The sequence below is a fragment of the Rhinolophus sinicus genome, chromosome 6, assembly GCF_057876585.1.
Source record: "Rhinolophus sinicus isolate RSI-liver-muscle chromosome 6, RSI-T2T, whole genome shotgun sequence".
In the NCBI taxonomy this organism is placed as follows: domain Eukaryota; kingdom Metazoa; phylum Chordata; class Mammalia; order Chiroptera; family Rhinolophidae; genus Rhinolophus; species Rhinolophus sinicus.
In genome coordinates, this window is record NC_142506.1 from 51,463,067 (window position 1) to 51,488,634 (window position 25,568).

General features: G+C 44.2%; 1 protein-coding gene across 2 annotated transcripts in view; it reads right to left on the reverse strand.

Moving 5' to 3' along the window:
* LOC109455326 (microtubule-associated protein 1 light chain 3 gamma) overlaps nt 1-25,367 on the reverse strand; it is a 30,746-nt gene extending 5,379 nt beyond the window's left edge. Inside the window, exons 1-4 of one of the 2 annotated variants that reach the window (XR_016021544.1) lie at nt 25,232-25,367; nt 25,074-25,129; nt 24,796-24,902; nt 22,426-22,733 (exon numbers count right to left, since the gene is read on the reverse strand). Coding sequence is in view for 1 of the 2 variants with exons in the window: in XM_019746808.3 (XP_019602367.2) it covers nt 22,574-22,733; nt 24,796-24,902; nt 25,074-25,129; nt 25,232-25,289 (381 nt within the window). In the remaining variant the exon portion in view is untranslated. Of the gene's footprint in view, nt 1-13,422; nt 22,734-24,795; nt 24,903-25,073; nt 25,130-25,231 lie in introns of those variants that run through there. The other variant, XM_019746808.3, reaches the window with a different exon arrangement.
* Between the last annotated feature and the right edge of the window lie 201 nt (nt 25,368-25,568).

Here is a 25,568-nt window from a genome sequence, read left to right on the forward strand (position 1 = left end):
GAGTTTCAGTAAATTTTGTGTCTCCTGTGTTAAAGTTAAAGTTTCACTGTTAACTAGGTAATGCATTTTTGTACTTGCTAAACTGCACGTCCACAGAAGGTATAAATTCTGGGGACAGAATAAACTCAGCGTCTCCAGGAACACTGGGATCCGCGATCACCATCATCAAAGTGTGAGTGCCTTTTTTCATTCCCACTCCCCTTGTCAGGAACCGTCTTGTGGGAGTCGAGGAATTGAACTGGCAACCTTGTGGTTGAGAGCCCACTGGCCCATGTGGGAATCGAACCAGCAGCCTTTGGCGTTAGGAGCATAGAGCTCTAACCACCTGAGCCACCGGGCCGGCCCCCTAGGTATTTTCTTTTAACTTTCATTTCATCTTCTATAAAATAGAGATAATAGTACTACTTTCGTCTAATAATGGGGATTCAGTGAAAATATTTAAAATGCTCAGTAAAGTACTTGGTATATTTTATTACTATCATTATCATAATTATAAAGATATAAACATCCTTGTACTTAAAAATGCATGTACTTACGTGACATTTATGACTATTTCTACATCACAAATTCCTGGATAGGGAATTTTTGAGTGAATAAGTATGAATACTTTTTAAATTAAAAAAATATTTACCAGGGGTTGGCCGATTAGCTCAGTTGGTTAGAGCACAGTCCTAATAACACCAAGGTTGCCAGTTCAATCCCCACATGGGCCACTGTAAGCTGTGCCGTCCTTAAAAAAAATAATAATAGTAATTTACTAAATATTGCTCCACACCAATTGTACCTAGACCCACCCTAAATTTGGGAAACCAACTATAGAAGTACAAGTGGAGGCCACATAGCATGTTTAAATACCTAAAATAAATCAAGCTACAGACTAATCAATAAAAATACGTTCTATCCTCCATGACAAATTGACCTTCATCATTACCAGAAAGGCCAGTTTCCAGTTCAGTATTCTTGGACAAGTTGAAGTTCCAGGCTGGGACCTTCTGTGAGGGTCACAGCTCATGGCCCATCTCCCTTTCTCTTCCCATCTCTCTCTCTCTTCTCCATAAGGGAAAAAGCCTCTCGTGCTCCCATGTGAACACATCAGCCTCAAGCTTCACACCCAATCTTCATCCACAGCCCTGCAGTCAATCAGTCTCCAGGTGGCCACCCCTCCAGGCCAGAGGTGCACACACAGGCAGCACAGTTGCCCTTGGGAAAATGGATGACTGAAAGAGACCTATGCAGTTCCTGACATGTACACTGGGCCACTCGCGTGGAGAAGTGCAGGGTCCTGGCTATCAAGTATGATCCAGAAGGGTGGTGGGCTGCGGGTCTATGAGAATGTGCTGTCTTAACCCCATAGAATCTTCCCCACAGTGGGAGGTCTGGGGCCGATCAAGGCCAGGACGGCGTCCTCTAACGTACAGAGAGGTCCCTCTGGCTCATGTTTAGGGGGTACTGGTTTTATCGGTTTATATTCCTCCCATCAAAGATGCCCATTTCATCACAGCACAATTAACACTGAATAACATCAAATGAAAAATACTTTCTAATCTAGTACATGAAAAAGTCTCAGTGCTGTTTCTACTTGAGTTTCTATAATCATTGTTAAACCTTTTGGTGTTTACAGGCCATTTGAATCTCCTCTCTTGTGAACTAAGACAATTTTTATTTATTTTTCCATTGAACTGCAAGAGTTTTTTGTGTATTAGGAAAATCAACAGTTTGCCACACGAGTTGCAAACATCCCCCCGACACACACACACAATTTCCCTTTGATCATATTTATAATGGGGTTGTTCATGTAGAAGTTTTTACTTTTACATTTTATGTGGTCAAGATTGATTGTCTTTTCCTTTATGGCTTCCGAGGTTTGTCTCATGGTGAGATAGATGGTCTCCCTTCCAAGATTATAAAATTATAGACCCATGGTTTGTTTTTCTTCTAGTACATTACAGTTTCATTGTTTTTACATGAAAATATTTGATCCATCTGGAATTTATATAACTGTGAGATTTGATTTAGGGCTCATGCTCTCCTTTTATTCCAAATGGCAAGCTCATCGTCTCAACTGCATTTACTAAATAATCCACCCTTTGGTAGCGATAGTCCGACTTGCATGTGGGGTGGCCACATTTTTTCCCTTTAACAAAACTCTGAACTCCTCAAGGACAAAGCTGCCTTTCTTCTCTTGGGGCCCCCCTGTCAATGGGCAGATCCTGTTGCTCAACAAATACTCTGGGGTAAATTGGAGAGCTTGCTGTCATTTAGAAAGAAAGTGGTTATTGCAAAGATTAAATGAACTAATACTTGTAAAGATCTTAGAATAGCACTGGCCCGTATTAAGGTACTATACTATATTTCTGTTTAGGTTTTTTTAAAAAAATGTCTAGTGTTATATTTAGACAACGGTATTAACAATATATTAAAGAGAAGACTGTTACCTTTTTGGTCAAGAGGCTCTTTTCCTTCAGCTTCAATGCATGAATCACTTCTCCTCCCTACTTTCCATCCCCCCGAAATCATACAGTGGCTAATCAGTCAGGTAGCTGAGTGCCACAGCTGGCTTGGTGTCCCCACTTGACTTCAGATGTCTGTTTTTTAAGTCACATGGCTTATCATCAAGATCAAGATATTATGGGGGAAGGAGTAGTAAAACGCAATAGTTAAGGTTTTTTTTTTCTCGTTTTTGTTTGTAACAATGAAGGGAAAATGTTTTTCACTGACTAAGTTGATTTTATATTTACAAATATGCAATCCTAGCTGTGTCAATCGCTCCAGGTCTGTTGCCAGCTCTGTCTCTGTTTGCTGGTCTCTAAGGCCTGCAATGCGATTTCTAAGCAGGTATTGTCACTTCACGAAAGGCCTGCTTCCCATCTCTTTGCCGAAGTCAGAGCTTCTCAGAGCAGACTAATCAAGTCACATGAGCCAAGGTGTAGCGTCTTGACAGACCTGGGCAGGGAGACAACTGTTTTTTTCTCCCACTCATTGGCAAAGAGCCCTAATTATAGTGGCTCTGTGTCATTCTGCTTCAGCTCTGGTGAAACCAATTCAATAAGCATGTTTTAAGCAAATGTGTTGGCCCAGCATAGCCCTGGTGGCTAAAGTGCTAGGGAAGAGCCTGGGCTTTGTAATCTGACAGTTCGAGTTTCAAAAGACGGGTCTGCCACTGTGGGTCCAGGTAAGTGATTTAACCTCTATGTCAGTTTTCTCATCTGTAAAGCCTGATCTTATGATTTGGAAAGCTCTACATGCAAAGGGGCACGGTCAGTCAGCTGTAGCAAAGTAATCCACTCAAGGAAGATCTGAAAATGAGGTCTAGAGAGAAAACTCCCAGGAATAAAGACCACAGGACGATGTCAGTAGTTACTGACAAGACTGACCCTCTGCAGTGTACTCTTCACTTTGTTCATCTGTAAAACAAGGATAACAAAGGAACTTACACCAAAGGGTTATTGAGAGGATTAAATGAGATAATACAGGTCAAGTATCAGAATTACAGGGGCACATAGTAGGAACTACTATTGCCACTATGGCCACCACCATTTCTTTTGTTTTCTTATTTCTATTTTTACATCTTAGATAATAGAATTAATATGCCTAAAAATGTTAAAAGAGAGAAATAGTTGTTAATTAATCTTTTGACTTTCAGGCTCCTTTAAGTGTGATCGTATGAAAGAGGCAAGTCACAAATGACAAAAGATTAATAATCCGTATGCATTAAAGATATTTACCTTACTCAGTCCTAAAGAAATGCAATTAAAACTAAGTAAAATGATAATTTTTCACTTAATATTAGGTAAATATGATAACATAAATCAATATGATGTTGGGCAAAAAAAGCTTATGATATTTACTGTTAGTTAAGATGTGTAGGGAAAGGTCCTTTCACACTTTTTAAAAAATTTTTTTATTGGGGAATATTGGGGAACAGTGTGTTTTTCCAGGGCCCATCAGCTCCAAGTCAAGTCGTTGCCCTTCAATCTAGTTGTGGAGGGCTCAGCTCAGCTCCAAGTGCAGTCACTGTTTTCAATCTTAGTTGCAGGGGACACAGCCCACCATCCAATGCAGGAATGGAACCAGCAACCTTGTTGTTGAGAGCCCGTGCTCTAACCAACTGAGCCATCTGGTCACCCCCTTTCATACATTTTTAAGAGTATAAGTTAGTGTAACATTTTGGGAGAATAATCCAGCAGTGTCCAAATTTGAATGAACTTCCCGCACACATCCATTATCCTAATTCTAGGAAACCTGGCATATCTGTAAGAGTGTGAAAATTAGGCATTCATTCAGCAAACACTGTGTGAGCATCAACTCTGGACTAGGTTCAGGGGGAAAAATTGTTCTCAAGGATTCAAGACAGAGAAGAAACACAGCTAGCTACCATAATTTCAGGTTTAAGAAATTATTAAGAAAGGTATGCTATGAAGAAAAAGAAAGCAAGTTAAGAGAGCTGAGTATGGCGGGCAGATTTTGATGGCTGAGAGGGATTCTCTGAGGGAAACTAGGGTGCCCCCCAGTGGAGGGTCTGGAGCAAGAGTGCTCCAAGGGCTGAGGCAAGAAAGTGGCTCTTTTGAGAAGCAGCAAGGACAGTAACATAATTCACTGGAAATAGAGGCATGGGTAAACAAATAAAAATAAATCAGTTTTATGGTATATTGTGCAGTGGTTAAGAAGAACATTAGATATCCAAGATCTATTATGGGAAAAAGATATAACTGAACAATATATTGTATATAATATAATTGCACTGAACATATAACTATATACATGTATTTGTGTCTGGGTTGGCATGAATTTTTTTTTTTTAATTAGAATTTGTTACAGTGAACTCAGGCTACATTATTTTTGGCAATAAATGTGTGTATATAATATCTTTAAAAATTCATTGACTTGTACGAACTCTTTCCCCAGTACACACACAACGCGCACAAATTCTGCACGCCCTTTTTGGAAGCGACTATATCAGATTGAGAACTGCTGATGCAGAGCTTAAGAAAAGGAGAAAAAGAGAAGGACACAAGTCATGTGACAAATCACAGGGTATGTTTGGGAGTTAAAACTCTTGGGACGAATCCTTGCAGCTGATTGCTCTGGAGATTAATAATCGTGTACTTCATCTTGTTTTGTCTCTATATCCATGAAGCAACCTGGTGATGATAATTTGGCTTCTCATGTGAATTAGTTTCTGGGGAGAGGATGTGCTGCTCACATCGGTCATTTGACAACTCTTATTATTTCATAGAAACTAGAGACGAATACACTACAGTGCAAGTTTAGAAAAATATAAGTATTGATAGAATTGGTAAGTAGGCAAGAAAGTTACAAGGACTGATGGAATTTTCTGGATAAATCATATTCCCAACTTGACTTTACCTGGACGTGATTGCATTTCTTGGTTAAAACATCCCATAAACTGTGCATGTGTTTTTAAATTTTTAAAAAATTTTTTGCCTATTACAGGAAAGCCTGACATAACAAAATGGGGTCATTTTCCTGTTTTTAAAAGATTTGTAGTAATTTGGCTGTGCTGTGCAATGCCTTCTCAGGGCAGGAGGCAGATTTTTCTATATCTCTGTCTCATTTACCAAGATATGGACAATGTGACCTGGTGACTCCCTTATCATTCTGAAAAGACACATCTTATTTCTTATAGTCTTCTAAACGGAATAGTTCTCAAGAAACGAACAGAAGGATTTTGGTTCTTGCTACCAAGTGGCCTGGGGTCTAGCTCTGCAATTTCTTAGCTGTGTGGCCTTGGGCAAGGTATTTAAACCTCGTTGCCTCTATTTCTTTTCACTTGTAAAATGGGGATGCTAACAGTACTTGTGGAGTACAGTAGTGTTGTGGGAACTGAAAAGCAGGTAGAGGGCCTAGGAAACGACAGGATATGGTAGCTATTGTTGACAGACAGACTCAGGGATGCCCTACCTCAAGGGTTCTCAAACTTTAGAATCGCTTGGGACACGTGTTAGCACTGCAGATTATAGACAGTTATGAACAGAATGACCTTCCTGCTTCTGCCCTTTTCCTCAAACTTCCTGAGCTTAAGAGGCATTCCTCTCACCTAGTCTTAGAGAAATAAGCCCAGTTCCTTCTAAAAATCACCACCCCCTACTCCACATTGTTCCCACCCTCATCTCAACATCTGGTGAAGCACAAAAGCTATGATGTTCCCTACCCTTATAAAGATCATAGTCTGAGGGAAAAGTTCTAGGCTGTTACCACAGGCTTATTCTGCGCATTTTATCTCAGCTATCTCCATCACATTTACGGGAACCTGGGGTCTGGGAGGCTGGGAAGTTGTGTTGGGGGTTGGAGCAGTGGGTTCGTGGTGAAGTGAAGGCAGTGGAGGGGAGGTAGCCTCCAGGCCAGCAGATGAAACCCAAGGAATATCAAAGAGGTAGGAAGACCAAACATGGGAGGGAGCCCACAATGACTGGAGAGGCTGATGACGGAAGGGCAGCCAAGCACGGTCTGTTCCTGGATGAACCCTACACTTCCAGGGGCTTCATTCTCCCTCTGTGACCTTCAGGTTTTTTTCTCATCCATACAATGAGGGTTTAGACTCAAGAGATGGTGGCTCTCCATCTCATGGGGGAAATGTGTCTGTGGTGGGATCTAGTATGAGGTGTATCAATGAATATTTCCTAATTTTATAAAGGACTCAATGATGCAAGTCACTTCTGCTGTACATAAATTATATTGGCACGAACTGAGTTTATCCTTCCATTGGAAAAGGTCAGGTTGGGATTACAGATAACCCTGAGGAGTTGCTCATGAATTGTCATCAATGGCCTCTCTTATCTGCTTCAGCCCCACATGCCAATATTGAAGAGTTACAGTGATTTTTGAATCACTTTTTTTTTTTAATTTCAACAAAGTTTTTGGAGGGCTGTCAAAATCATAATCTGAGTGGATTCTATATATGACCAACACTTAATGTAAATATCTTGATAAAGGAGACGTTTGCAAAACCTTTGGACTAGACCTTCTTCCAACTCATATTCTATAATTTTGAAATGTCTCTCTGTGGAAAGTTGGAAGAAACTGTTTCTTTCACAATCACAGCAAATTGTTTCTGGATTAAACTAGGATAGAAATAAGAAGTAATACATGAGATAACTATATTTTAAATTTTCACTGCTGAAATTTGAGTTCTGAAATTCCTATTTGAGAAAGAGAAAAGTGCATCCTTTCACACTGGGGAGCTGGCCCGGCACTCACAGTTAGGCCGCAGTGCCCTCCTGGGGACATAGTCAATTTCAGAGCATCGACGTCAGACAGGGCCACTCTGGGACGGTCCCTGATGGATCAAGACAAAAACAAGGCCCTCCATAATCCTGTCTGAACATAACAATAACATGCACATTGTCCAAACCACAAAAATGACCAAACCACCAACATGATCAAATTGTCTCCACTTTATTCCCCTCCCTCTCTTGCAGCTAACAGCTGTGGCAAATATGAGTGATAGCTGCTTCTTTACCCATCACAGCTTGAGCCTTCTTCTTCCTTTATAGATAAGATTTACTAAGATACCTAATTATGGAATTTACCCTGTTTCCTGACCACATCAGATCTAGAGCAAAGCCATTCTTCTTTAAACATTTTCCAAATCACCAAACACAAGCCCAACCCCTGTAACACCTTTCTATCCCCTTTCACTGAGATGCACGCTGGTTGCCCACGCTTTGCATTTCTCTTCACTGTAATGGGTAATACGATAAATCCACCTTATTCAATGACAGGCGTGTTCCTGGTGGTCTTTGGCTGGAAAGCATTAACACATTCAAAGTTAAACTAGTCTCAGGAAAATTAACCAAATGTACAATATTAAGTGCTTTCTGTCTCTCACCAAGAAACCCAGAGACTTCTTAAAGCAGGATGTAGTTTACCTTGATACTTCTGCAATTATACAGGGTTCCACTGTCATGCTGGGACTCAGCTCCCGCTTCCCGCACAAGAACGCAGCATATAGTGAGGCCAAAAAGGAACACCCACGGAGCCATAGATAGGGGAGTCATACCACTATATTCTTGCTGGCGGCTGGGTTGGAGACACAGGAAGCAAACATCCGCCAAAACCCCAACAATGGGTCTTCCTGCACCCCAGTCTCACTGGCAGCCGGATGAGACACAAAGCAGGATCCGCAATCCACTGTCCCCTTCTCTGCCTGCCAACCAGCCCCACTTGCTAACTGCAATCCGCCCTTGCTAGCTCAGCCACGGCAGTTATATCAGTGGCCAATGGCTAACTGGTTACAGCTGATGGCCAACTAGTTACAATTGATGGCCATCTACTATCTGAGCCAGCACCTTTCTATGTGAGGCTGAGAGCCTGGAAACTGCTCTCTGGGACTCTGTCCCCATATAGTGTTCCACTCAGCTTCTCAGGGTTTAGAAATACCCATGCGGTAGTTGTCCAATACACACCATAAGCCCTAAGAGAGTTTAAAGACCTAAACAGGTGAATCTGAATTGTCTGAAAACACCTCAATCCATTGGAGGAAGAGGGGAGGTTGATGGGTCAGCAGTGTACAGCGTGAAGGAAAGCAGACTGCACAATTCCAGGGGGCTCCATTTCACTGACTGCTATGAGAATAAAAACCTCTGGAATTGTGCAGCACGGAAATCCTGGATCAGATAAAGTGTTAGGTGAAAAGTAGCTAGGAACGTTGAGAGAGTTTCAGTTGATACAAATATTAACTGAAGGGCATCTGAATTGTCAATCAGCTCTGACGGCTTAACTGCTGAGGTGAGGAATGCAAAAAAATCTTCACAAAGGAAAACACAACCTCCAAAGCCTTTATGCTGCCATGGTAACTGGAACTCACAAATGATGCAATTGTAAAGGCAGCTGGGTATGTGCACATGTGACCATTAGGAGCCGGGGGTGGGAGGGGTGAGGGCAAGATCCTACCATGAGGGAAATGGGAAAATGTACGTTAATCCTGGTAACAAAAATAAAATTGGTCACAGCTGTTAGCTGCAAGCGACGGGAAGAAATAAAGTGTATGTAACTTTTGCATGATGTCTTTCATCAGAGGTTATTAAAACACACTTCACTGTCATGAATTCATTCCTCGAGCAACACACTGAGGGTGCAGTCACTCATTTTATGGGCAATATGGTCAACTCAGTGACTCATGATTAGGAGAGAAAGGAATAAAACATTCCACAGCAACTGGCCGTAGCACTAAATATTACAAACTTGTTTGAGCCTCTAAATCCTCCTTGACCAAGATTTCTGTAACTTTATTCAATAAAGTTTGACATTAAAAGAATTTTTTTCCCCCTCAGAATGGGACTAAATGAAAACAATTGGGGCATCTTGGTAAAGGACATGGGGGAGTTCCTGGTGCTATTCTTGCAATTTATCTGTTACAAATTTACAACAAACGAGCATCTGTGCGTAATGCGAGGCTTTCTGGCTGTCCCGTGCATGGCTATGGCCAGTGCCAAGTCCAGGGTTTTGCCCACAGTACGTGCTCAACTAATGCTTGTTGAGTGACTAGTAGGCACTTGGTGAGTGGTAGCCACTGTTGTTAGTAAGTGTAGCCTGCCAATGCCTTCTCACTAAAAGTACCAATTAAGCAGCTCCAACAAGTCCTGTATCATGGTACGTTCTCTAATGACTTCCTTGGTCCCTAATGTTCTTTCGTTCACGCCACACATATCTTCTGAGCGCTTATTGGACTCAAGGAACTGTGCCAGATGCTGTGTTTTCAGGGTTGATTATACAGCGCCTGTGCTTGTTGAATTTATAGTCTGGTGGAGTAGACAGACGTGAGCCAAGCATCTCCCAAATGGGAATGGACCTACAATGGGGACAAGAGCCGTAGAAGGAGGATACAAGGTGCTCAGAGAGCCTGGGGCAGGGAAAAAGAAGAGATAGGAAGAATGAGCCCCATGTAATGAGCAAAGAGAGTAGGATAACAGCAACCTGAAGAAGTGGATGTAGACTGTAGGGCAGGGAAAATGAATTTCCTTCTATTCTGAGTTCTTGGCAGAGACCTCCCATAATAAAAGACAAATTAACAAGAGAAAAAAAATTATCAACCTGTGTATCTCATGTATACATGGGAGATGACCAAGAGAAATTAGTAACTCAAAGAGGTGGCTTAGAACTCAGGCTTAAATACCATTTTAATAGGGAAAGAGGCGGGGGATGTAGGCCTCTTGGGGGAGAACTAAACAGTTTTTAGGAAAGACTAGTGGTCCTTTAGAAGAATAGATGTGAGGTATGATGGTTTGTGACAAATTGTGTTTGGGTGTGGTGTGCACTTATCTCCTTTCCTGTGATTAGAGTGAATCAGTGAATCTTGCCTGGTTGATGAAACTCCTAGAAAGGAGATTTACAACAATTGAGCTCCTTTTGGAGGATCTGCCTTTAGGCAGACAGGAGGGGTTCAGAAAAAGCTTCTCTTTGCATTTGCTGGTTTTCAAGTGCCTACAGCTGAAGACAATCAATATGCTAAGTGTCCTGTTTGGAGGTGGCATGTTCTGCTCTCCTCCCCAGGCAAGCTCAGGCCTTGCAGGCAAAGTTATGCAGTTGAGTTTTAATGTCAGAGCAGGGGGACCCACAGGATCCCAGCCCAGGAGCAGCCTGACAGATTCGCACCCTTTTTAAAGATCTCTCAGCTATTGTCAAAGTCCAAATATCTTTCCTCTGAGTCTTACTGGCACACTCTTTGGAGGGACAAAGGTGGAATTTTTAAAAACTACCAGAACATAGAGGTAGCTTCCATTGATGACAGTCCTGTGAGCAGCCGTTTGCACAGAAGCCCAGCTGGCTAACTGTCTAGCAATAGTAGCTAACGTTTATTTAGTGCTTAATCTCTCTTTGTTAGGCATTATTTTATGCTCATTACACACATTCACTCATTAAATCTCCATTAAGTCTATGAGGTAGGTGCTTTTTTTACCTCCATATTTACCGATGAGGGTTCTGAGGCTTAGAGAATTTTCAGTAACTTTACCACAGTCACCAAAGAGGGAAACGTGATTCACATCCCAGCAGGCTGGCTCCCAAGCCCGTGATGACAGTGAAGGGGGTCAGGATATGCCAGCCTGAAATACACCATAGGGAGTGTTGGCATATGGATTATTTCAGGCTGAAGGCAACTGAGATTGTGGGGGCAGAGCCCCAGAAAGTAGTTTCCAGGCTCTCGGCCTCACATAGACAGGTGCTGGCTCAGGTAGTAAATGGCCATCAATTGTGATTGCATGGCCATCAGCTGTGGCTAGTTGGCCGTCAGCTGTAACCAGTGAGCCATTGGCCACTAATATAACTGCTGTGGCTACGCTAGCAGAAGGAGAGGAGAGGAGAGAGAATGGGGGCCTAGCAAGAAGATGGCGGCTGGGCTGGCAAGTGTGGATGGCGGTTTGCGGACAGTGTGGATCCAGCCTCCAGTGAGAGTATAGTGCCACCAGAGAGAATATAGTGGTATGACTCCCCTACCTATGGCTCCGTGGGTGTTCCTTTTTGGCCTCACCATATCCTGCGTTCTTGTATGGGGAGCGGGAGCAGAGACCCTGCAGGCCACCCCGCACGACAAATGGTGCAGCGAGCAGGGTCCCCTGCATGACAGAGATTCAACAGGCGAGGAAGAGCTCTCTGCCCTCCCTTATCTGCCTAAAAGCAGGCCATAAATTTCCCTTTGTGAAGGTGCCCGTCAGTGTAACAAAGTGAAATGCTCCTCTCCTCTCTCTCTTTCTCTCTCTCTCTCTCTCTCTCTCTCTCTCTCTCTCTCTCTCTCTATATATATATATATATATATATATATATATATATAATTTTTTTTTTTTGGGGGGGGGTTTTCTCTCTCTCCATCTCCCTCTCTCTCTTGTTCTTTCTCTCTCCCTCTCTCCCTCTGACCAGAACCTAAGGACCAGACTCAGACCCACTGGGGAACAAAGAGATTTGGATATTTGGCCTCTTCCTAAGAGCCCATCTCTTGCCCAACCCCTTCACCAGTCCCTGGACACACAGGGCACTTGACCTTCTGGCTTAAGATGGATTTGAGAAAATGTAGAACACTCGCATCTACTCAGGTCGGCACCATCTTTTTTTTTCTTTTCTTTTTTATGGGGCTGTGGCCTTTTTTTTTTTTTTTTTTTCAATTGGGGAATATGGGGGAACAGTGTGTTTCTCCAGGGTCCATCAGCTCCAAGTCAAGTCATTGTCCTTCAATCTAGTTGTGGAGGGTGCAGCTCAGCTCCAAGTCCAGTCGCTGTTCTCAATCTTAGTTGCAGGGGGCGCAGCCCACCATCCCATGTGGGAATTGAACCTGCAACCCTGTTGTTGAGAGCTCGCGCTCTAACCAACTGAACCATCCAGCCACCCCAGGTCAGCATTGTCTTGATTAACAAACCTTCCCTTATTCCAAACTCTGATCTATTGAATACTGGGCATTTGAAGGACTGAGCACACGGGCTTTGTGACTGCAACACCAGGAGGAGAGCAGCTCTGATCACCAGAGATGGACGGATGAATTTGCATAAACAGACCTTAACTACACTAACCCTACCTTCCATGAGTTTCCCCAGATATTTCCTGGTCCCTTCACGATTTATCATTCCTTGAAGCCCAAAACCCATTCCTTTGTTAAAATGGTCTATTAGCCTCCAAGTCTAACCAGGTTTTTGAGTGGCACTTCTTTTCTAGGAACTCCCTCATGCATGTAAATATGAATAAAAATCGTATACCTTTTCTCTTGTTAATCTGTCTTTTGCTATTTTAATTCCAGGCTCCCAGGGATTGAACCTAGGAGAGTAGAGGAAAAGCTTTTTCTTCCTTACAGTGGTAACTGGAGTCTAGATCACAGAGGGATTCGGTGGGTCACACAACCACGGGATCCACAGGTCCCCGGATCCCAAACCACCATGAAAGCACTTTGGTGACAGAAAATAACCACAAATTAAAACACATGACAAATACAACTTAAAAACAAACAACTCCCCAAAACTGACTTGGATTCTGCTTTCACAACCCTGGTTTCTCTTGTCACTGTGAAGAAGGTTTCTGTAGAAATTAAGGGGAGTTCAGCCGCTGGCCCCTCAACCTTGCTCCCTACCCGGGGCCTGCCCCTCCAGCCTGTTGGGGCTGGAGCTCCGGGAACCCAGCACCCAGGGCACAGCCCCACCCCAGGTGTAGGTGGTCCCTTCCCAGGCACTCTCAGGAGCCTCAGGTTCTCCCAAAATGTGCATTTTCCCCTGTTGTCCCCCCAGCTGCCTGTCCTGGAGGTGAATTCTTTTTGTCTTGCTGCTCTCTTGCCCTGAGGCACTTCTGTGGAAGGTTTACCCTGACTTCCTGGACCACAGTCACAGCTGATGCAGGATGTAGATGACACCTATAAATCGATATACAGCAGTGACTGTCAGCAGGGCTGAAACCACTGTGGGTGTAAGAAATGTCCAAACCTGTAGAGAATTTTTATGAGTTTATTGCAGTCAAACTGATGACAGTTGTCAGGAAGGAATATCGCAACAAATAGAGAAAATGCTCCACAGACTGGAAGTTCTGCATCTTATTTTATACATTAGACTCAAAGGGGATGTAGGGAAGGTTACATGAAATCCACTGGTGGCAGTTTAAGGGGAGCGGGGAGAAAGCAAAGCGGGGAAATCTCTGGGACTGGATAAAAAGTGAAAAAGGAGACACATACTTCTTTTACATTGGTGGGTACAAGATAGTTAATACTTTATTACAGCACATAGAGATGTTATTCAAGAAACAAGGTAACAATGAGAGTTTCTCTGGTGCCTTGGGTTGTGTCCTGAGGGGTCTGGAAAAAGGGATTACTCTGACATTCCAAGGGTATGTTATCGTAGCTGCAAAAAGACAGTAGACAGGCTCATCAGTTAAGGTGAAGGTTGACCTTTATCAAGGAAGTTACAGGCCCAGGATGTGACTACCTGCCATGACCTGCTTTTAGTTAGGAATTTTTATTCAGACCATCCCATGTGGTTAATTTCAGTCTCTGAGTTTGTAGGGCCCGCCATGCTGGCCGCCCCTGAGGTTGTCAGGCTTTGAATGTGGCCCTTTTCTGTCCACACCATCAAGCTGTTAGTTAAAATAAGACAGTGGCCATTCTAGAATTCTAGGTCAGTGGTTCTCAAAGTGTGTTATCACCAGACCTGCAGGCACAGGTCACCTGAGAGCCTGTTAGAAATCCTCAGGCCCCTCCCTAGATTTTCTGAATCAGAAACCCTTAGGATGAGGCCCGGAAATCTTGTATAATAAACCCTCCAGGCTAAGTTGATGAATGATGACACAGCCACTAATCCCACCCAGGTCCAGCAAATGGTGGCCCAGTTGGCCAAATCCAACATGCCACCTGTTTTTGCACAGCACACAAGTTAGGGATGGTCTTTACGTTTTCCAGTGGTTGGGGAAAAAATATTAAAAAGCACGCTATTTCAAGATGTGTGAAAAATTATTTTAAATTCAAACTTTGGTGTTCACAAATGAAGTTTTATTGGTACACAGCCATGCCCATTTATTCACATATTTCCTCTGGCTGCTTTTGAGCTACAATGGCAGAACAGTAACAGATGACATGAAGCCTTAAATATTTACTATCTGGCTTTTTGGAGAAAAAGTTTGTTGACCCCTGCTCCAGGCAAAGTTGTTTTGAAACCCACAATGTTTGGTAAGGTGCGGCAGTTGTCAGCTGCACCCCAAACATAGGCTAGTTACACAGGTGGAAATGGTCACCCCAGACTTCTCTGAGTAGAATCCATTTCTGTGCCAAGCAGTTAATTTAGTTATGTCTCTAAAAGATGCTAAAAATGGCACTGGGATTAAGAAAAGTTTCCAAAGACCCATCCAGTCCCACATCCAAATAAATAAATCTGGCTTTCTCAGCCCCAAATCTTTGCTTTCATTGCTGGAAATTTTGACAGATATGTCCAGCTGGTATTTACCTATGTCTCTATAGGGAAAATATGGGGCAGGGAGGGGGTTGCTTTTCTTGGGCTAAGTAGGAGTATCCACGGAAGAAGACTTGTGAGGATAGAAATCCTGAGGGTCTGAGGAATGGTAAGCCTCCATGAGTTAGAACCCAACTAACTACACTCAGCTGACAATGAATGAAAAGCCACATGGAGAAGCACTAGTCACTAAAACACTGCACAGTGGGTGGAGGGGAGGGGCAGGGCGCATGTGAGGAAACTCCAGAAAACATAAATCAAATCTGTCTATAGCTCTCCGTAGAAGGAGTCGAGTCCCAGGAAACAAGGCCAGGCAGGGAGTTAGATCACGGAGGACCTCAGGTAACGTGCCACGGAAGTGAGAATTTATCCAGTGTCTAACTGGGGATCGTAGGAGTGCTGTGACAATGAGGGAGGCACATTTCTTTAGTGGCAGGTTGTATGAGGCTCTAGGGATACAAACTAATGTTCTTGCCCATAAAGAAATCATGGTCTAGTGGGAGAAACAAATCTGTAAAGAAAACATTTTAATACTTACATTTTAGAATTTTAAATTTAATATTAAGATTTTTTTAAAGTTTGCGAATCCAAGAGCAAGACACCTCAAATTTGGACATGCAGTTACCCAAGCCCCCTGCCTCCCAACCTCCCACAGAAATGTGGCTTCAGTAGGCCTGAGTAGGCCCAACCACAGGGGGTGACTGTGCAGCAGGAAGTCTGGGCCACCAAGGGGACCATGCAGCCCCAGAAGAGGGCAATTCCAACAGAAGGGTCAGCTATACCAATCCAGGGCAGTTGTGTCTCTTCAGGGAAAGCCAAGTTCATTGTGATGGGCATTTAAGACTCCTGCAGGTGACGTTTGTGAAAAAGACTGGCTTCTGGAATCTGACCAGGCACTGTTCAATCCCCAGCTTTCCCCTTTCCTGTCTGGTGACCTTTTTTTAATCTCCCATGTCTCAGTGTCTTCATTGTCAAAGTGGGAACTATAATTGTACCTACCTCACAGGATTATTGTGAGGTTTAAATAAAGCCTTTCATGGAAACAGTTTAGCACAATGTCTGGCTCATAGCTGCCAATAAATTGTTCACTATTAGGATTTGTGGGGGAGGCAGAAACTTTCCTTTACCCTTCAAGGTTCTTTCAGCTGATATAATAATTAATTCTACATGAGATAGACTAACAAGAGAAAATAACCAAATTTACATATGTATGTCTGTGAGAGTCAGAGACCCCACATGCAGGAGAGATTCAGAGACAGAAAGAGGAAATGTATATGTAAGACGTTCTGAGCTAAGGACAGGTAAGGTACCTTGGGGGCTTCAAAGGGTCATTGCAGGAGGCTGAGAAGAGCAGATGTTTAGTAAATAGAAGTTTGTCCTGCCCTATAGGTGGGTCAAAAGAGGTTGTCTCACATAATCTCTTTTCATGGGTAAGGCCCCTAATTCAAATTCTTCTAGGTAGTTAAGGAGGGGCAGAAGTTTCGTCTGAGCCCACAGCTAGTTGCCTTTATCTCAAAACGATCTGCATGTCACATGTTAGGGTGACTCGTTCTGAACTCCCACAAAACCTTAAACTAATACATTATAATATGTCAATTATATATGAAGTGCCTTCCTCTACCTGCTCAGGGACGTCATACCTACCAGTGTCCTTCCTGAGTTCATACCTGGCTCACACTGTTCTTACTACATTTTCCAAATTCTTTTTTCTTTACTTAGGTCATCAGCATTACTTAGCACACTGACTGTTTGCTCCTTTAATAACCTTAGTAAAAAATGTTTTTCAGACAGATAATATAAATCTGAGTTTGAGCTGCAGGTTTATGATTCTATGCCATTAGTAACATTATTTGACTTTTCTTAATCTTGGTTTCTTCATCCCTAGAATAGGAATAATAATGTAAAATAATAATAATTATCATCATCATAATAAATATATTCCAAGGTCTTAGTGAATATTAACTAAAAGCTCTAGGAACATTGTAGATCCCAAAAAAACGAGTGTCATTGATTAAAATGGAAGGGGCACAGAACCAAGTCAAGGGGTTGCCTTGAATCTTGGATGAGTAGGAGTTTGTCTCTGGAGGGAGGACACTCCAGGCATGAAAAAACATAAGCAACGTAAGCAATGACACTGAAATATTAAAATAATGATAATAATAATAATAATAATAATAATAATAATTCACAAACAAGAAAGAAAGTGAAAAAAACATGGAATGAGGAGAAAAGGCCACATCTTTGGGTGCCAAAGCAAGGGTTTCTCCCAGAAGGGTATAGTACTTAGAGGGAACCATAATATTTAAATTCACAAAACACTGTCCATTTTGTTTTATGATTGGGGCTGGTCACTTACAGTAATTAAAAATTTCCTGTCCAAAAAAAAAAAAAAAGAAAGAAAAAAGAAAAAAAATTTCCTGTCCCCCAGCCAGAGCACTTCTGTCTTAATATCAATTTCCCTTAAAAGCTGAATCAATTCCCGGAAGATTCTTGCTCACTGACCACCCTCATTCAGATTCCTGTTTCTTGCTCACCCAGGAGTCTACACTGTTGATTTTCAGGTGCTAATTCGATTTAGGTAACTGGAAAGCCATTCGATTACTTAGTGTGTGTGAGGCATGGCAGTGGATGAGCTTTCTGAACTAGGTGCTTGGGGATGAGTAACATTCATGCAGTGTTTATCTTTTGGTAAAAGGTGTCATAAAAATATAAAATAGCAATATCTGGGACGTATTCCTAGAACTTCTCTACTTTTATCCCTCCTCCGATTTCCTTTCCCATGTGGTGGTCTGTGGTCCTCGCTCCCCAACCCTGCCCCCAGAATCCGTCTGAACCACTTGTGCCTTTATAAGGGTTCCAGTTGCCATGGCAACATCCAGATTTGAAAGGACTGTGCTTTCCTTTGTAATGTGTTATTGCTCTCAAGTTCTCAGCAATTGTTCTCTGTGGGCTGGTTAGAATTCATGTCTAGGGGACATATTTAATGTTCTAGCAACGCTTTCCCCAACATCTATATCTGATCTCCCCCTTGGCTAGAGCCATCTTTTTTAGAATACACCCTAGGAACTTTAAATTTGGAGGAATTTATGTTTGTTGGCCACAACTGCTTGGCTATTTAACAATGAGGGCTTGGCCCACCCGGTGGTATTTGTCAACTCTGCTTTCCATGTGTGTCTGTAGAGAACCCTCAGATTTTGAACTAGTTAGAATTTCCCGGGCACAGGAAACAATTCCAGGGGTGATCCTGTTAGATGGAAACTTGCTGCCTTTGCGATTTCATCGCTGGGTAGAAACTTATATAAAAGATTTCAAAATTTGGAAACTAAAAGTGTACTGATTCTTCGACAGTAACCTGGCTCAGAAGGTGCTCATGTTCTGAAGCAAACCAGAGATTTTTCAGTTGAGGACACTGACCAGATGAAATAATCCCCGAGACCCATAGCGGCAGACGCTACTTTTGAACCCAGGTCAATGTGATGACAAAGCCCCAGCCCTTCCCAGGACACCACACTGGCTCTTAACGCAGGTCTGTGTCAGGTATGTGCTCAAACAATGGAAACAGGATGGATCAGATGAAGGACGATTACTGCCCTTTCCCGAGGAGTGCGGTGTTTCCACCCAACAGATCTAGACCTGATAAATTGCAGATTTGGATTCAGTCGTTCGGGGGAGGGGCCTGAGATTCTGCCTTTGTAACAAGTCCAAGATGAGGCCAATGCTTGTCTACAGGCCACACTCGGGGTCTAGAGTCCAGTGGCTCTGAGATGGGGGCAATTTTGCTTACCCCACCCCCCCCACCTTGGGGACATCTGCCAACATTTGGAGGCTCTTGGTATCATTATTGGGAGTGGAGGGCAGTGCTACTGGCATCTGCCCTCCACTCCCAATAATGGGTATAGGCCAGGGATGCTGGTAAACATCCCCCCGATGCACTTGGCAATCTTCCACAACAAAGAATCGTTAGCCCGAATGTCAACTGCACAGAGGCTGGAAACCCTGCCCTAGAGCTCCAGTCCTCTAACCTGGAGAGAGTTTGCCAGAAATTGGTATGGACGATTTGCTTTTGTTCATGAAAGAACGCAATGTACACTTAAAAATCTCCCATACAGATTTTAGAGGCACATGCAGGGTAAGGAGGCGTGGAGAAGACCAGTGACAATGGAGCATGATTAAGATTGCCATGTGACCTGGGAGGAACTCTGTGTATGTGTCTGTATTAAACTCCTCCAAACAAGGGCTTGGCAATACAAAATCAGGGAGCCTCATAGACTTGGAAACGCTTTTCTGCTGATCTCATGTAGCACCAAAAGAACAACAAATGCTACTTCTTTCTGTTATGCTTTATCCTCCGGTATATCTTGATGATAAAATTATTCCTATAAACCTAGAGTAGGGGGTCAGCAAACTTTTTCAGTAAAGAGTCAGATAGTAACTATTTTAGGCTTTGCAGGTTATATGGCCCACGTCACAACTACTTAGCTTACCCATATAGGACAAAAGCAGCCAGAGACAATAATAGTGAACCCATGGATGTGACTGCATTCCAATTATACTTTATTTACAAACATGGGCCCCAGGTCAGACGGCCCATAGCAGTAGTTTTGCTGATCTCTAGTCTATGTGTTCAAGTCAATGTGGGGTCAGCTGTAGATTCCATATCTGGTCAGCTATGACATAAGCAGCTGCATTTTTTTAAAAAATCTGCTCCCTTTGGTTTTATAGGGGTGGGGAGAGGATGACTAATGCATTGCAATAGGCACAAAACACAATGGTTTTCCTGCCTGACCCAAGCACCATGAAAACAACTCAATCCAGTTATTTCATTGTCTCTCTCTGAAGTTGACACCAAGACTGTCTAATTTATCACCAAGCATTTACCACCTAAGATGTGCTTGGTATTACTGGAAGTCATGGGGAATCCAAAAAGAAAAGTCACAGTCCATGTTCTTAAGGAGTTTGGGGGTTATTATGGTGATAAGACATAGACATACAATCACAGCAACTTCAAATGCCATAGGCAGATTATCTGTTAAAGGACATGAGACATTTGGAAAAAATGGAACCTGGGTACTTTCTTCTGTTACCAAAATAAATTTCAATTGTTTCAAATACTTAAATGTAAACAAAATGAAACCATAGTGCTAGAAGAGGTATACATTTTTTATAATCTTGAAGTTGGGAGTCTTCCTATTGAGGCCAGGAACCTCAAAAGCCACAAAGGAAAGATCATATAAGAATAAAAAGTGTTGGGGCCGGCCCGGTGGCTCAGGCGGTTAGAGCTCCGTGCCCCTAACTCCGAAGGCTGCCGGTTCAATTTCCACATGGGCCAGTGGGCTCTCAACCACAAGGTTGCCAGTTCTATTCCTTGAGTCCCGCAAGGGATGGTGGGCTCTGCCCCCTGCAACTAAGATTGAACACGGCACCTTGAGCTGCCGCTGAGCTCCCGGATGGCTCAGTTGGTTGGAGCATGCTCTCTCAACCACAAGGTTGCCAGTTCGACTCCTGCAAGGGATAGTGGGCTGTGCCCCCTGCAACTAGCAACGGCAACTGGACCTGGAGCTGAGCTGCGCCCTCCACAACTAAGATTGAAAGGACAACAACTTGACTTGAAAAAAAAAAAAGTCCTGAAGTACACACTGTTCCCCAATAAAGTCCTGTTCGCCTTCCCCAATAAAATCTTTAAAAATAATAATAATAACAAATATTCTTAAAAAAAAAAAAAAAAGAAGAAGAATAAAAAGTGTCTACATGAGAAAAAGTCTGCCATAAACAAGATCCAAAGGAACTGGGTAATTATTTTTAATACACATGGCATATAAAGAGTTAACTACTCAACCTTGTGAACTTGAAAAAAAAAATCAATAGAAAATGATGACTAGACTAAAAGAAAAGTGGTCATAATTTACAGAAGTACAAATTACGAGTTAATTCTAAATACCTGCGTAGAGGCTAAGAAAGTAAATACAGGAAAAAAAAAAAATTCAGACCAAAATCGATTGACATTCATCACTGTCACACAGGTCAGCTTCAGTCTTGGCTTCCTGGATCATATGCTCTCCAGCTGCTCCTTCTGAGGATGCTCCTTCCTGGAACCCACGCTGAGAGATGCCACATGGAACCACTCCAGTCCCAGCTGTGGCAGCCTTGAGTCATCCCATCCCAGGGGTCAGACAAGAAAATGAAGAAGCCTGCAGATGACTCCAGCTTCCAGCTGGTCAAGTCACTCCCAGCCTTTCAGTTCTTCCAGACTGAGTCCCAGACGTTGTGGACACTGCGTGTGTGTGTGTGTGTGTGTGTGTGTGTGTGTGTGTGTGTGTACGCTAAACTCCTTAACCCCAGACTCCACGAGCATAACAAAGTCATGGTGGTTTCAGCCACTGAGTTTTAGCTGGTTGATTATACAGAGTAGGAAAGTGAACACTGCTCACCACAAACAAGGCAGCTGCAGCCACCCATCTCTAGCCAGAGGTTGACGTAGGAGGGAAGCTACCTCAGGAAGGATCTTGGAGGCCAAACAGAACACAACCGCTCACCCAGCAACACCCCAGGGCAGGATCTCTGTACTTGCAGTGTGGGGACAGTCTTAGACACCGGGATTCAAGAAAGACCAAGGAAATGCGGAAGGCTGAGAGGAGGAGGGCCCGCAGTCAGGTACGTGTCTGTTCATTGGTTGTGCTGCTCACCCAGACACCCCACCGTGATCTGTGCTCCCAGCTCCGCTGCACTCCCCAGCTTCCACCCAGTTCCCTGTGGGCGTAACTGGGCTGTGGGGCTCCAGCACCCAGTAGGGATTGGGCAAGTAGAGCAACATCATCGAAGACAGGGCACCTAGCAGAGGGCTAGGAGCTTGGCTTCTAAAGCTAGACGCCCTGATCTCAAATCCCAGTAAACTGGGTTGTGTGAATTTGACAAACGTTTTTCACCTTTCTGGGTCTCAGTTTCCTCATCTCTAAAATGATGATAGCAATAATTAACCCGGAGAGTTGTGATGAGGTGTTAATGCATGTAGAGTGATTAGAAGAATGCCTGGCACTCAGGAAACACTCAGAGGGGTTACATTACTTTATATGTAACTTTAAAAGTTACAACTTTGCATAAACCTGTGTGGCACAGACAGTCAAGAACAAAAGAAGAAATAACCGAATTGAGTGAATGCAGAGGAATATAACAATAATCTAATGACTCAGATAAGCGCCCCCCACACCCCACGAGCCCGCCCCAGGCTCACACGGGCTCCTCAGTTCCGCAGAGCCAGTCCCATGTGCAGGCCCAGCTTCTCTATGACGGAGCATCCACCGGACTCCGGCCGCACCAGGTGACACCAAATTCCAGGGTCTGCGGCCTCCACCACGGAAGACACTTCGCCATCGCACAGAACCACCACATGTGGAACCACCTCTTTCCCAGAAGATCATTATTTACAAAACCCCCAGGAGCACCGCGTTTTCCCAGAGAACACAGGGCATGCGCACTAAAGGGGACAGGCTGGCCAGCCTACCTGTCCCGTGGGCGCCGCTCCTGCGGGGCGGCCCTGCTCCCCGTGGGTCCACCACGCACAGGAGGAAGCCGGTCGGTTGGTCCTGCAGCTGGAGAGGATGGCAGGGTCCGCCCCGTAGGCTGCTCCATCCCTGGGGCCTCAGGCCCCCTCAGCCGAACATCTCCTGGGAGGCGTAGGTCATGTAGACGAAACCGTCCTCGTCCCTGTAATCCCGGTATATCTCGGCCATGGTCATGCTCATGCTAACTGTACTCTTGTTGTTCACTAGCAAGTAAAAGGCTTCAGTGGCCCCGAGGACCATGTGGCTCCTGGAGTGGGGAGAGGGGGAGGAAGGGAGAAAGCTAACCTGGTGGGAAAGGGCACGGAGCCAAAGCCTTACCTCTGGTGGCCACTGTAAACACCTCCATCCAAGATGCCCACCTCCCCACTCTGGTGTGTCTCCTCAAACTTGAGAATCACCCAGGAGAGGCCTGTTGAACATGCACATTCCTGGGCTCCAGCCCACAGAATTTGGTTTAGTAGGTCTCAGAAGCAGCCTAGGAATCTGCAGGAGTGTGATGCTCAAGACAAGTGAATTGCTCCCGACTTCCGCAAAAAGGGGCAGGCGTTCCCATCATGAACTAGGGGACACACCAACACAAAAACGCTAAGTGTGGAAGCCCCTCTTTGCTCTGAAATTAAAGGTAAGTATTTCCCCAGAAGTACAAAGGGGATCCCAATTTCCTTCAGCATCTCATATTAAACAGCCTTGGGTGACCTTCAGAAGCAATCTACTGCCTCTCAATGTGCTCTTTCTTCCCCCTGCCCTTCCTCCCCTAACATCAAGGAGATAGCAAAGCAGTCAAGTTTGACTGGACACGCTTTACAAGTCAAGGCCAATCTAAGTCCTGATTCATCCTGGAGTAGAGGACAGCATGACACGTAACACTCAGGTAAAAGTTCAGTCTCACCTGAAGCACATATCCATTTGCTCTACTTGGGGAGGCAGCACAGGCTGCCCACTTCAGCCTCAGAGCTCAGGTGAGCTAGATACATGCAGCTGTGGGAGATGGGGGTGGCTGGAGCCTGAGTAATTATACAACCAGCTAAACCCTCCCAGAATAACACCAAAGGTTTTAGCTCACAACTGCACGACTGGTCTTTGGATAAAAAAGAACTGTTCTGCAATGGGAATGGGTAGCTGGGAGTGAGTGTGTTGCCATTGGCTCCGAAGGAAGCTCTGTTTCCTGAGTCTGTACCTGCATCTCCTGTCTTTGCCGTGCTCTCTTGTTATGAGGGTTGTGGCTTCCCCCCTGGGGGAGAAGGCCGAGGGCAGGAATCTGTGCTATTCTGTTCACTGCTGTGAACACAGAGCCCAGAGAACACTCAGAACACAGTTGGTGCTCAATAAACACTGTGAACATCAAACGTGGGGATGGGGGTGTGGGTGAGGGGTGGTGGAGAAGACAGGAGGGCCCCTGACTGGGAAGTGGGGAAAGAATGCCTCTCAGAACTCAAAGAGTTGTTGGAGGAGGGAAGTCCCCTAATGTTGCAGCAAGTTGTTGGAATCTAATTCTAATTCTTGTTCTACCTCAGTTGCCTGCAGTCACAGTGAACTGACCTAAGCCTCCCTGAGGAGAGGAATCAGAATAATCTTACTTATTGAAACAAATAGAACAGAGATTAACATATTTATAATGAATTCTTGAACAAATAAGCTGCAATAGTTATCGGGTTTCCAAGGGCTGGCCCTTCCAGACTTCAACCTGTGAAGCACCAGCTACCAGGTCACGTCCATGTTACTCCCCAGTCATTTGTATTGAATCCATGGGTCAGGTGACACCACTTCACTGCCTTAAGCTTTAAAAGTAGTTACTACCTCTTTGCTGTGCCCTAACCCAAGGGAAGAATGTGTTCTGGGGACACCTTCCGTGTCTCTCTTCTCAGACTCTGAGCAGTGCAGGGAACATTTGCCTTTTGTAGAGGTCTCCACTCCCCAGGCTTGCACACTCTAACAAGGTGCCGTGTCTCTACTGGGAAAACACTGGCCGGGTTTTCCACACTATCAGGAAGAAAGGATCTTCTGTCTTCTGGACTCGTTTTGGAATCAAGACTACTTTAGGAAATTCTTAGAAATGTTAGCAGCTCTGACTGTCTTTAGATTTGTTATCTCAAAGGTTCTCCCACCTGTTTAAAATAGATGAATTCTCAGAACATCTTTTCTGGGCACTGCAGAACCTAAAAGGTAGTGAGTCACAAAGAAAATCCTTTCCCTCTCTTCTCCTGGAACGCCACCCCACCCCCTATCCTCAAAACCAAACAAACTATCAAAACAAACAGAAAAAGCCCAGGACCGCCGGCACGCGTCCCCATGTGCACCTTATCACCTACCGTATGATGCTGAGGAACTGGGTCATGGTCAGCTCCTGGGGGACCAGGAACTTAGTCTTGTCCAGCGGGGGCAGGAACTTCTCCCTGGAATAGCGCTCCACTACCACCTGTCGAGAGTTTCAGCCCTTAGGAATGTGACTCAGAACTCTCAGTATCTTAGACTCTTACAACAGGGAGAGAGAGTGGGTTTTTTGTTCTTGTTGTTGTTATTATTATTATTATTTTTTTCATACAACAGAATAGTGTACCCCTTTTCCAAAAGTACAACGGAGTCTTACCGGGATCTTGTTTGGGAACTTTGCCCGGATTCCAGCCACTTCCTCTTGTCTGGTTGCTGTGAATATTTCAAGTACAAAAGAGTAAGTAAACGGCGAGAGCAGTCTGTATCCTTTCCCTTCGCTGTCTGGCAACCCAGACAGCTACCCCAGAACTTTACCTAAGCTCTTCCTCTGCTTGAATGGTCTGAGGCTTGGGCTTTTCTGCGGAGTCTGCATTTTGCTCAACAGCCCTGTCTGTGTCTGGCTTAAAAAAAAAAAAAAAAAATCCACAGCCAGGACCTAACTCATTCCTCCAGCTGCTTCCAACCCGCCTGCAGGAGGCTCAAGGAGGCCCTTATGTAGGGGCTGTGTGACATCAGCCCTCTCCCTCTTCCTTACCCTCCCCCGTTCCCCCTCACTTGGCAGGAGGAGGTCAGTTCTGAGGATTGAAAGGGGACAGCCACCTGCTTATTGGTCAGAGAAAGTCACTTTGCTCAGGATCAGTTCAAGATATTT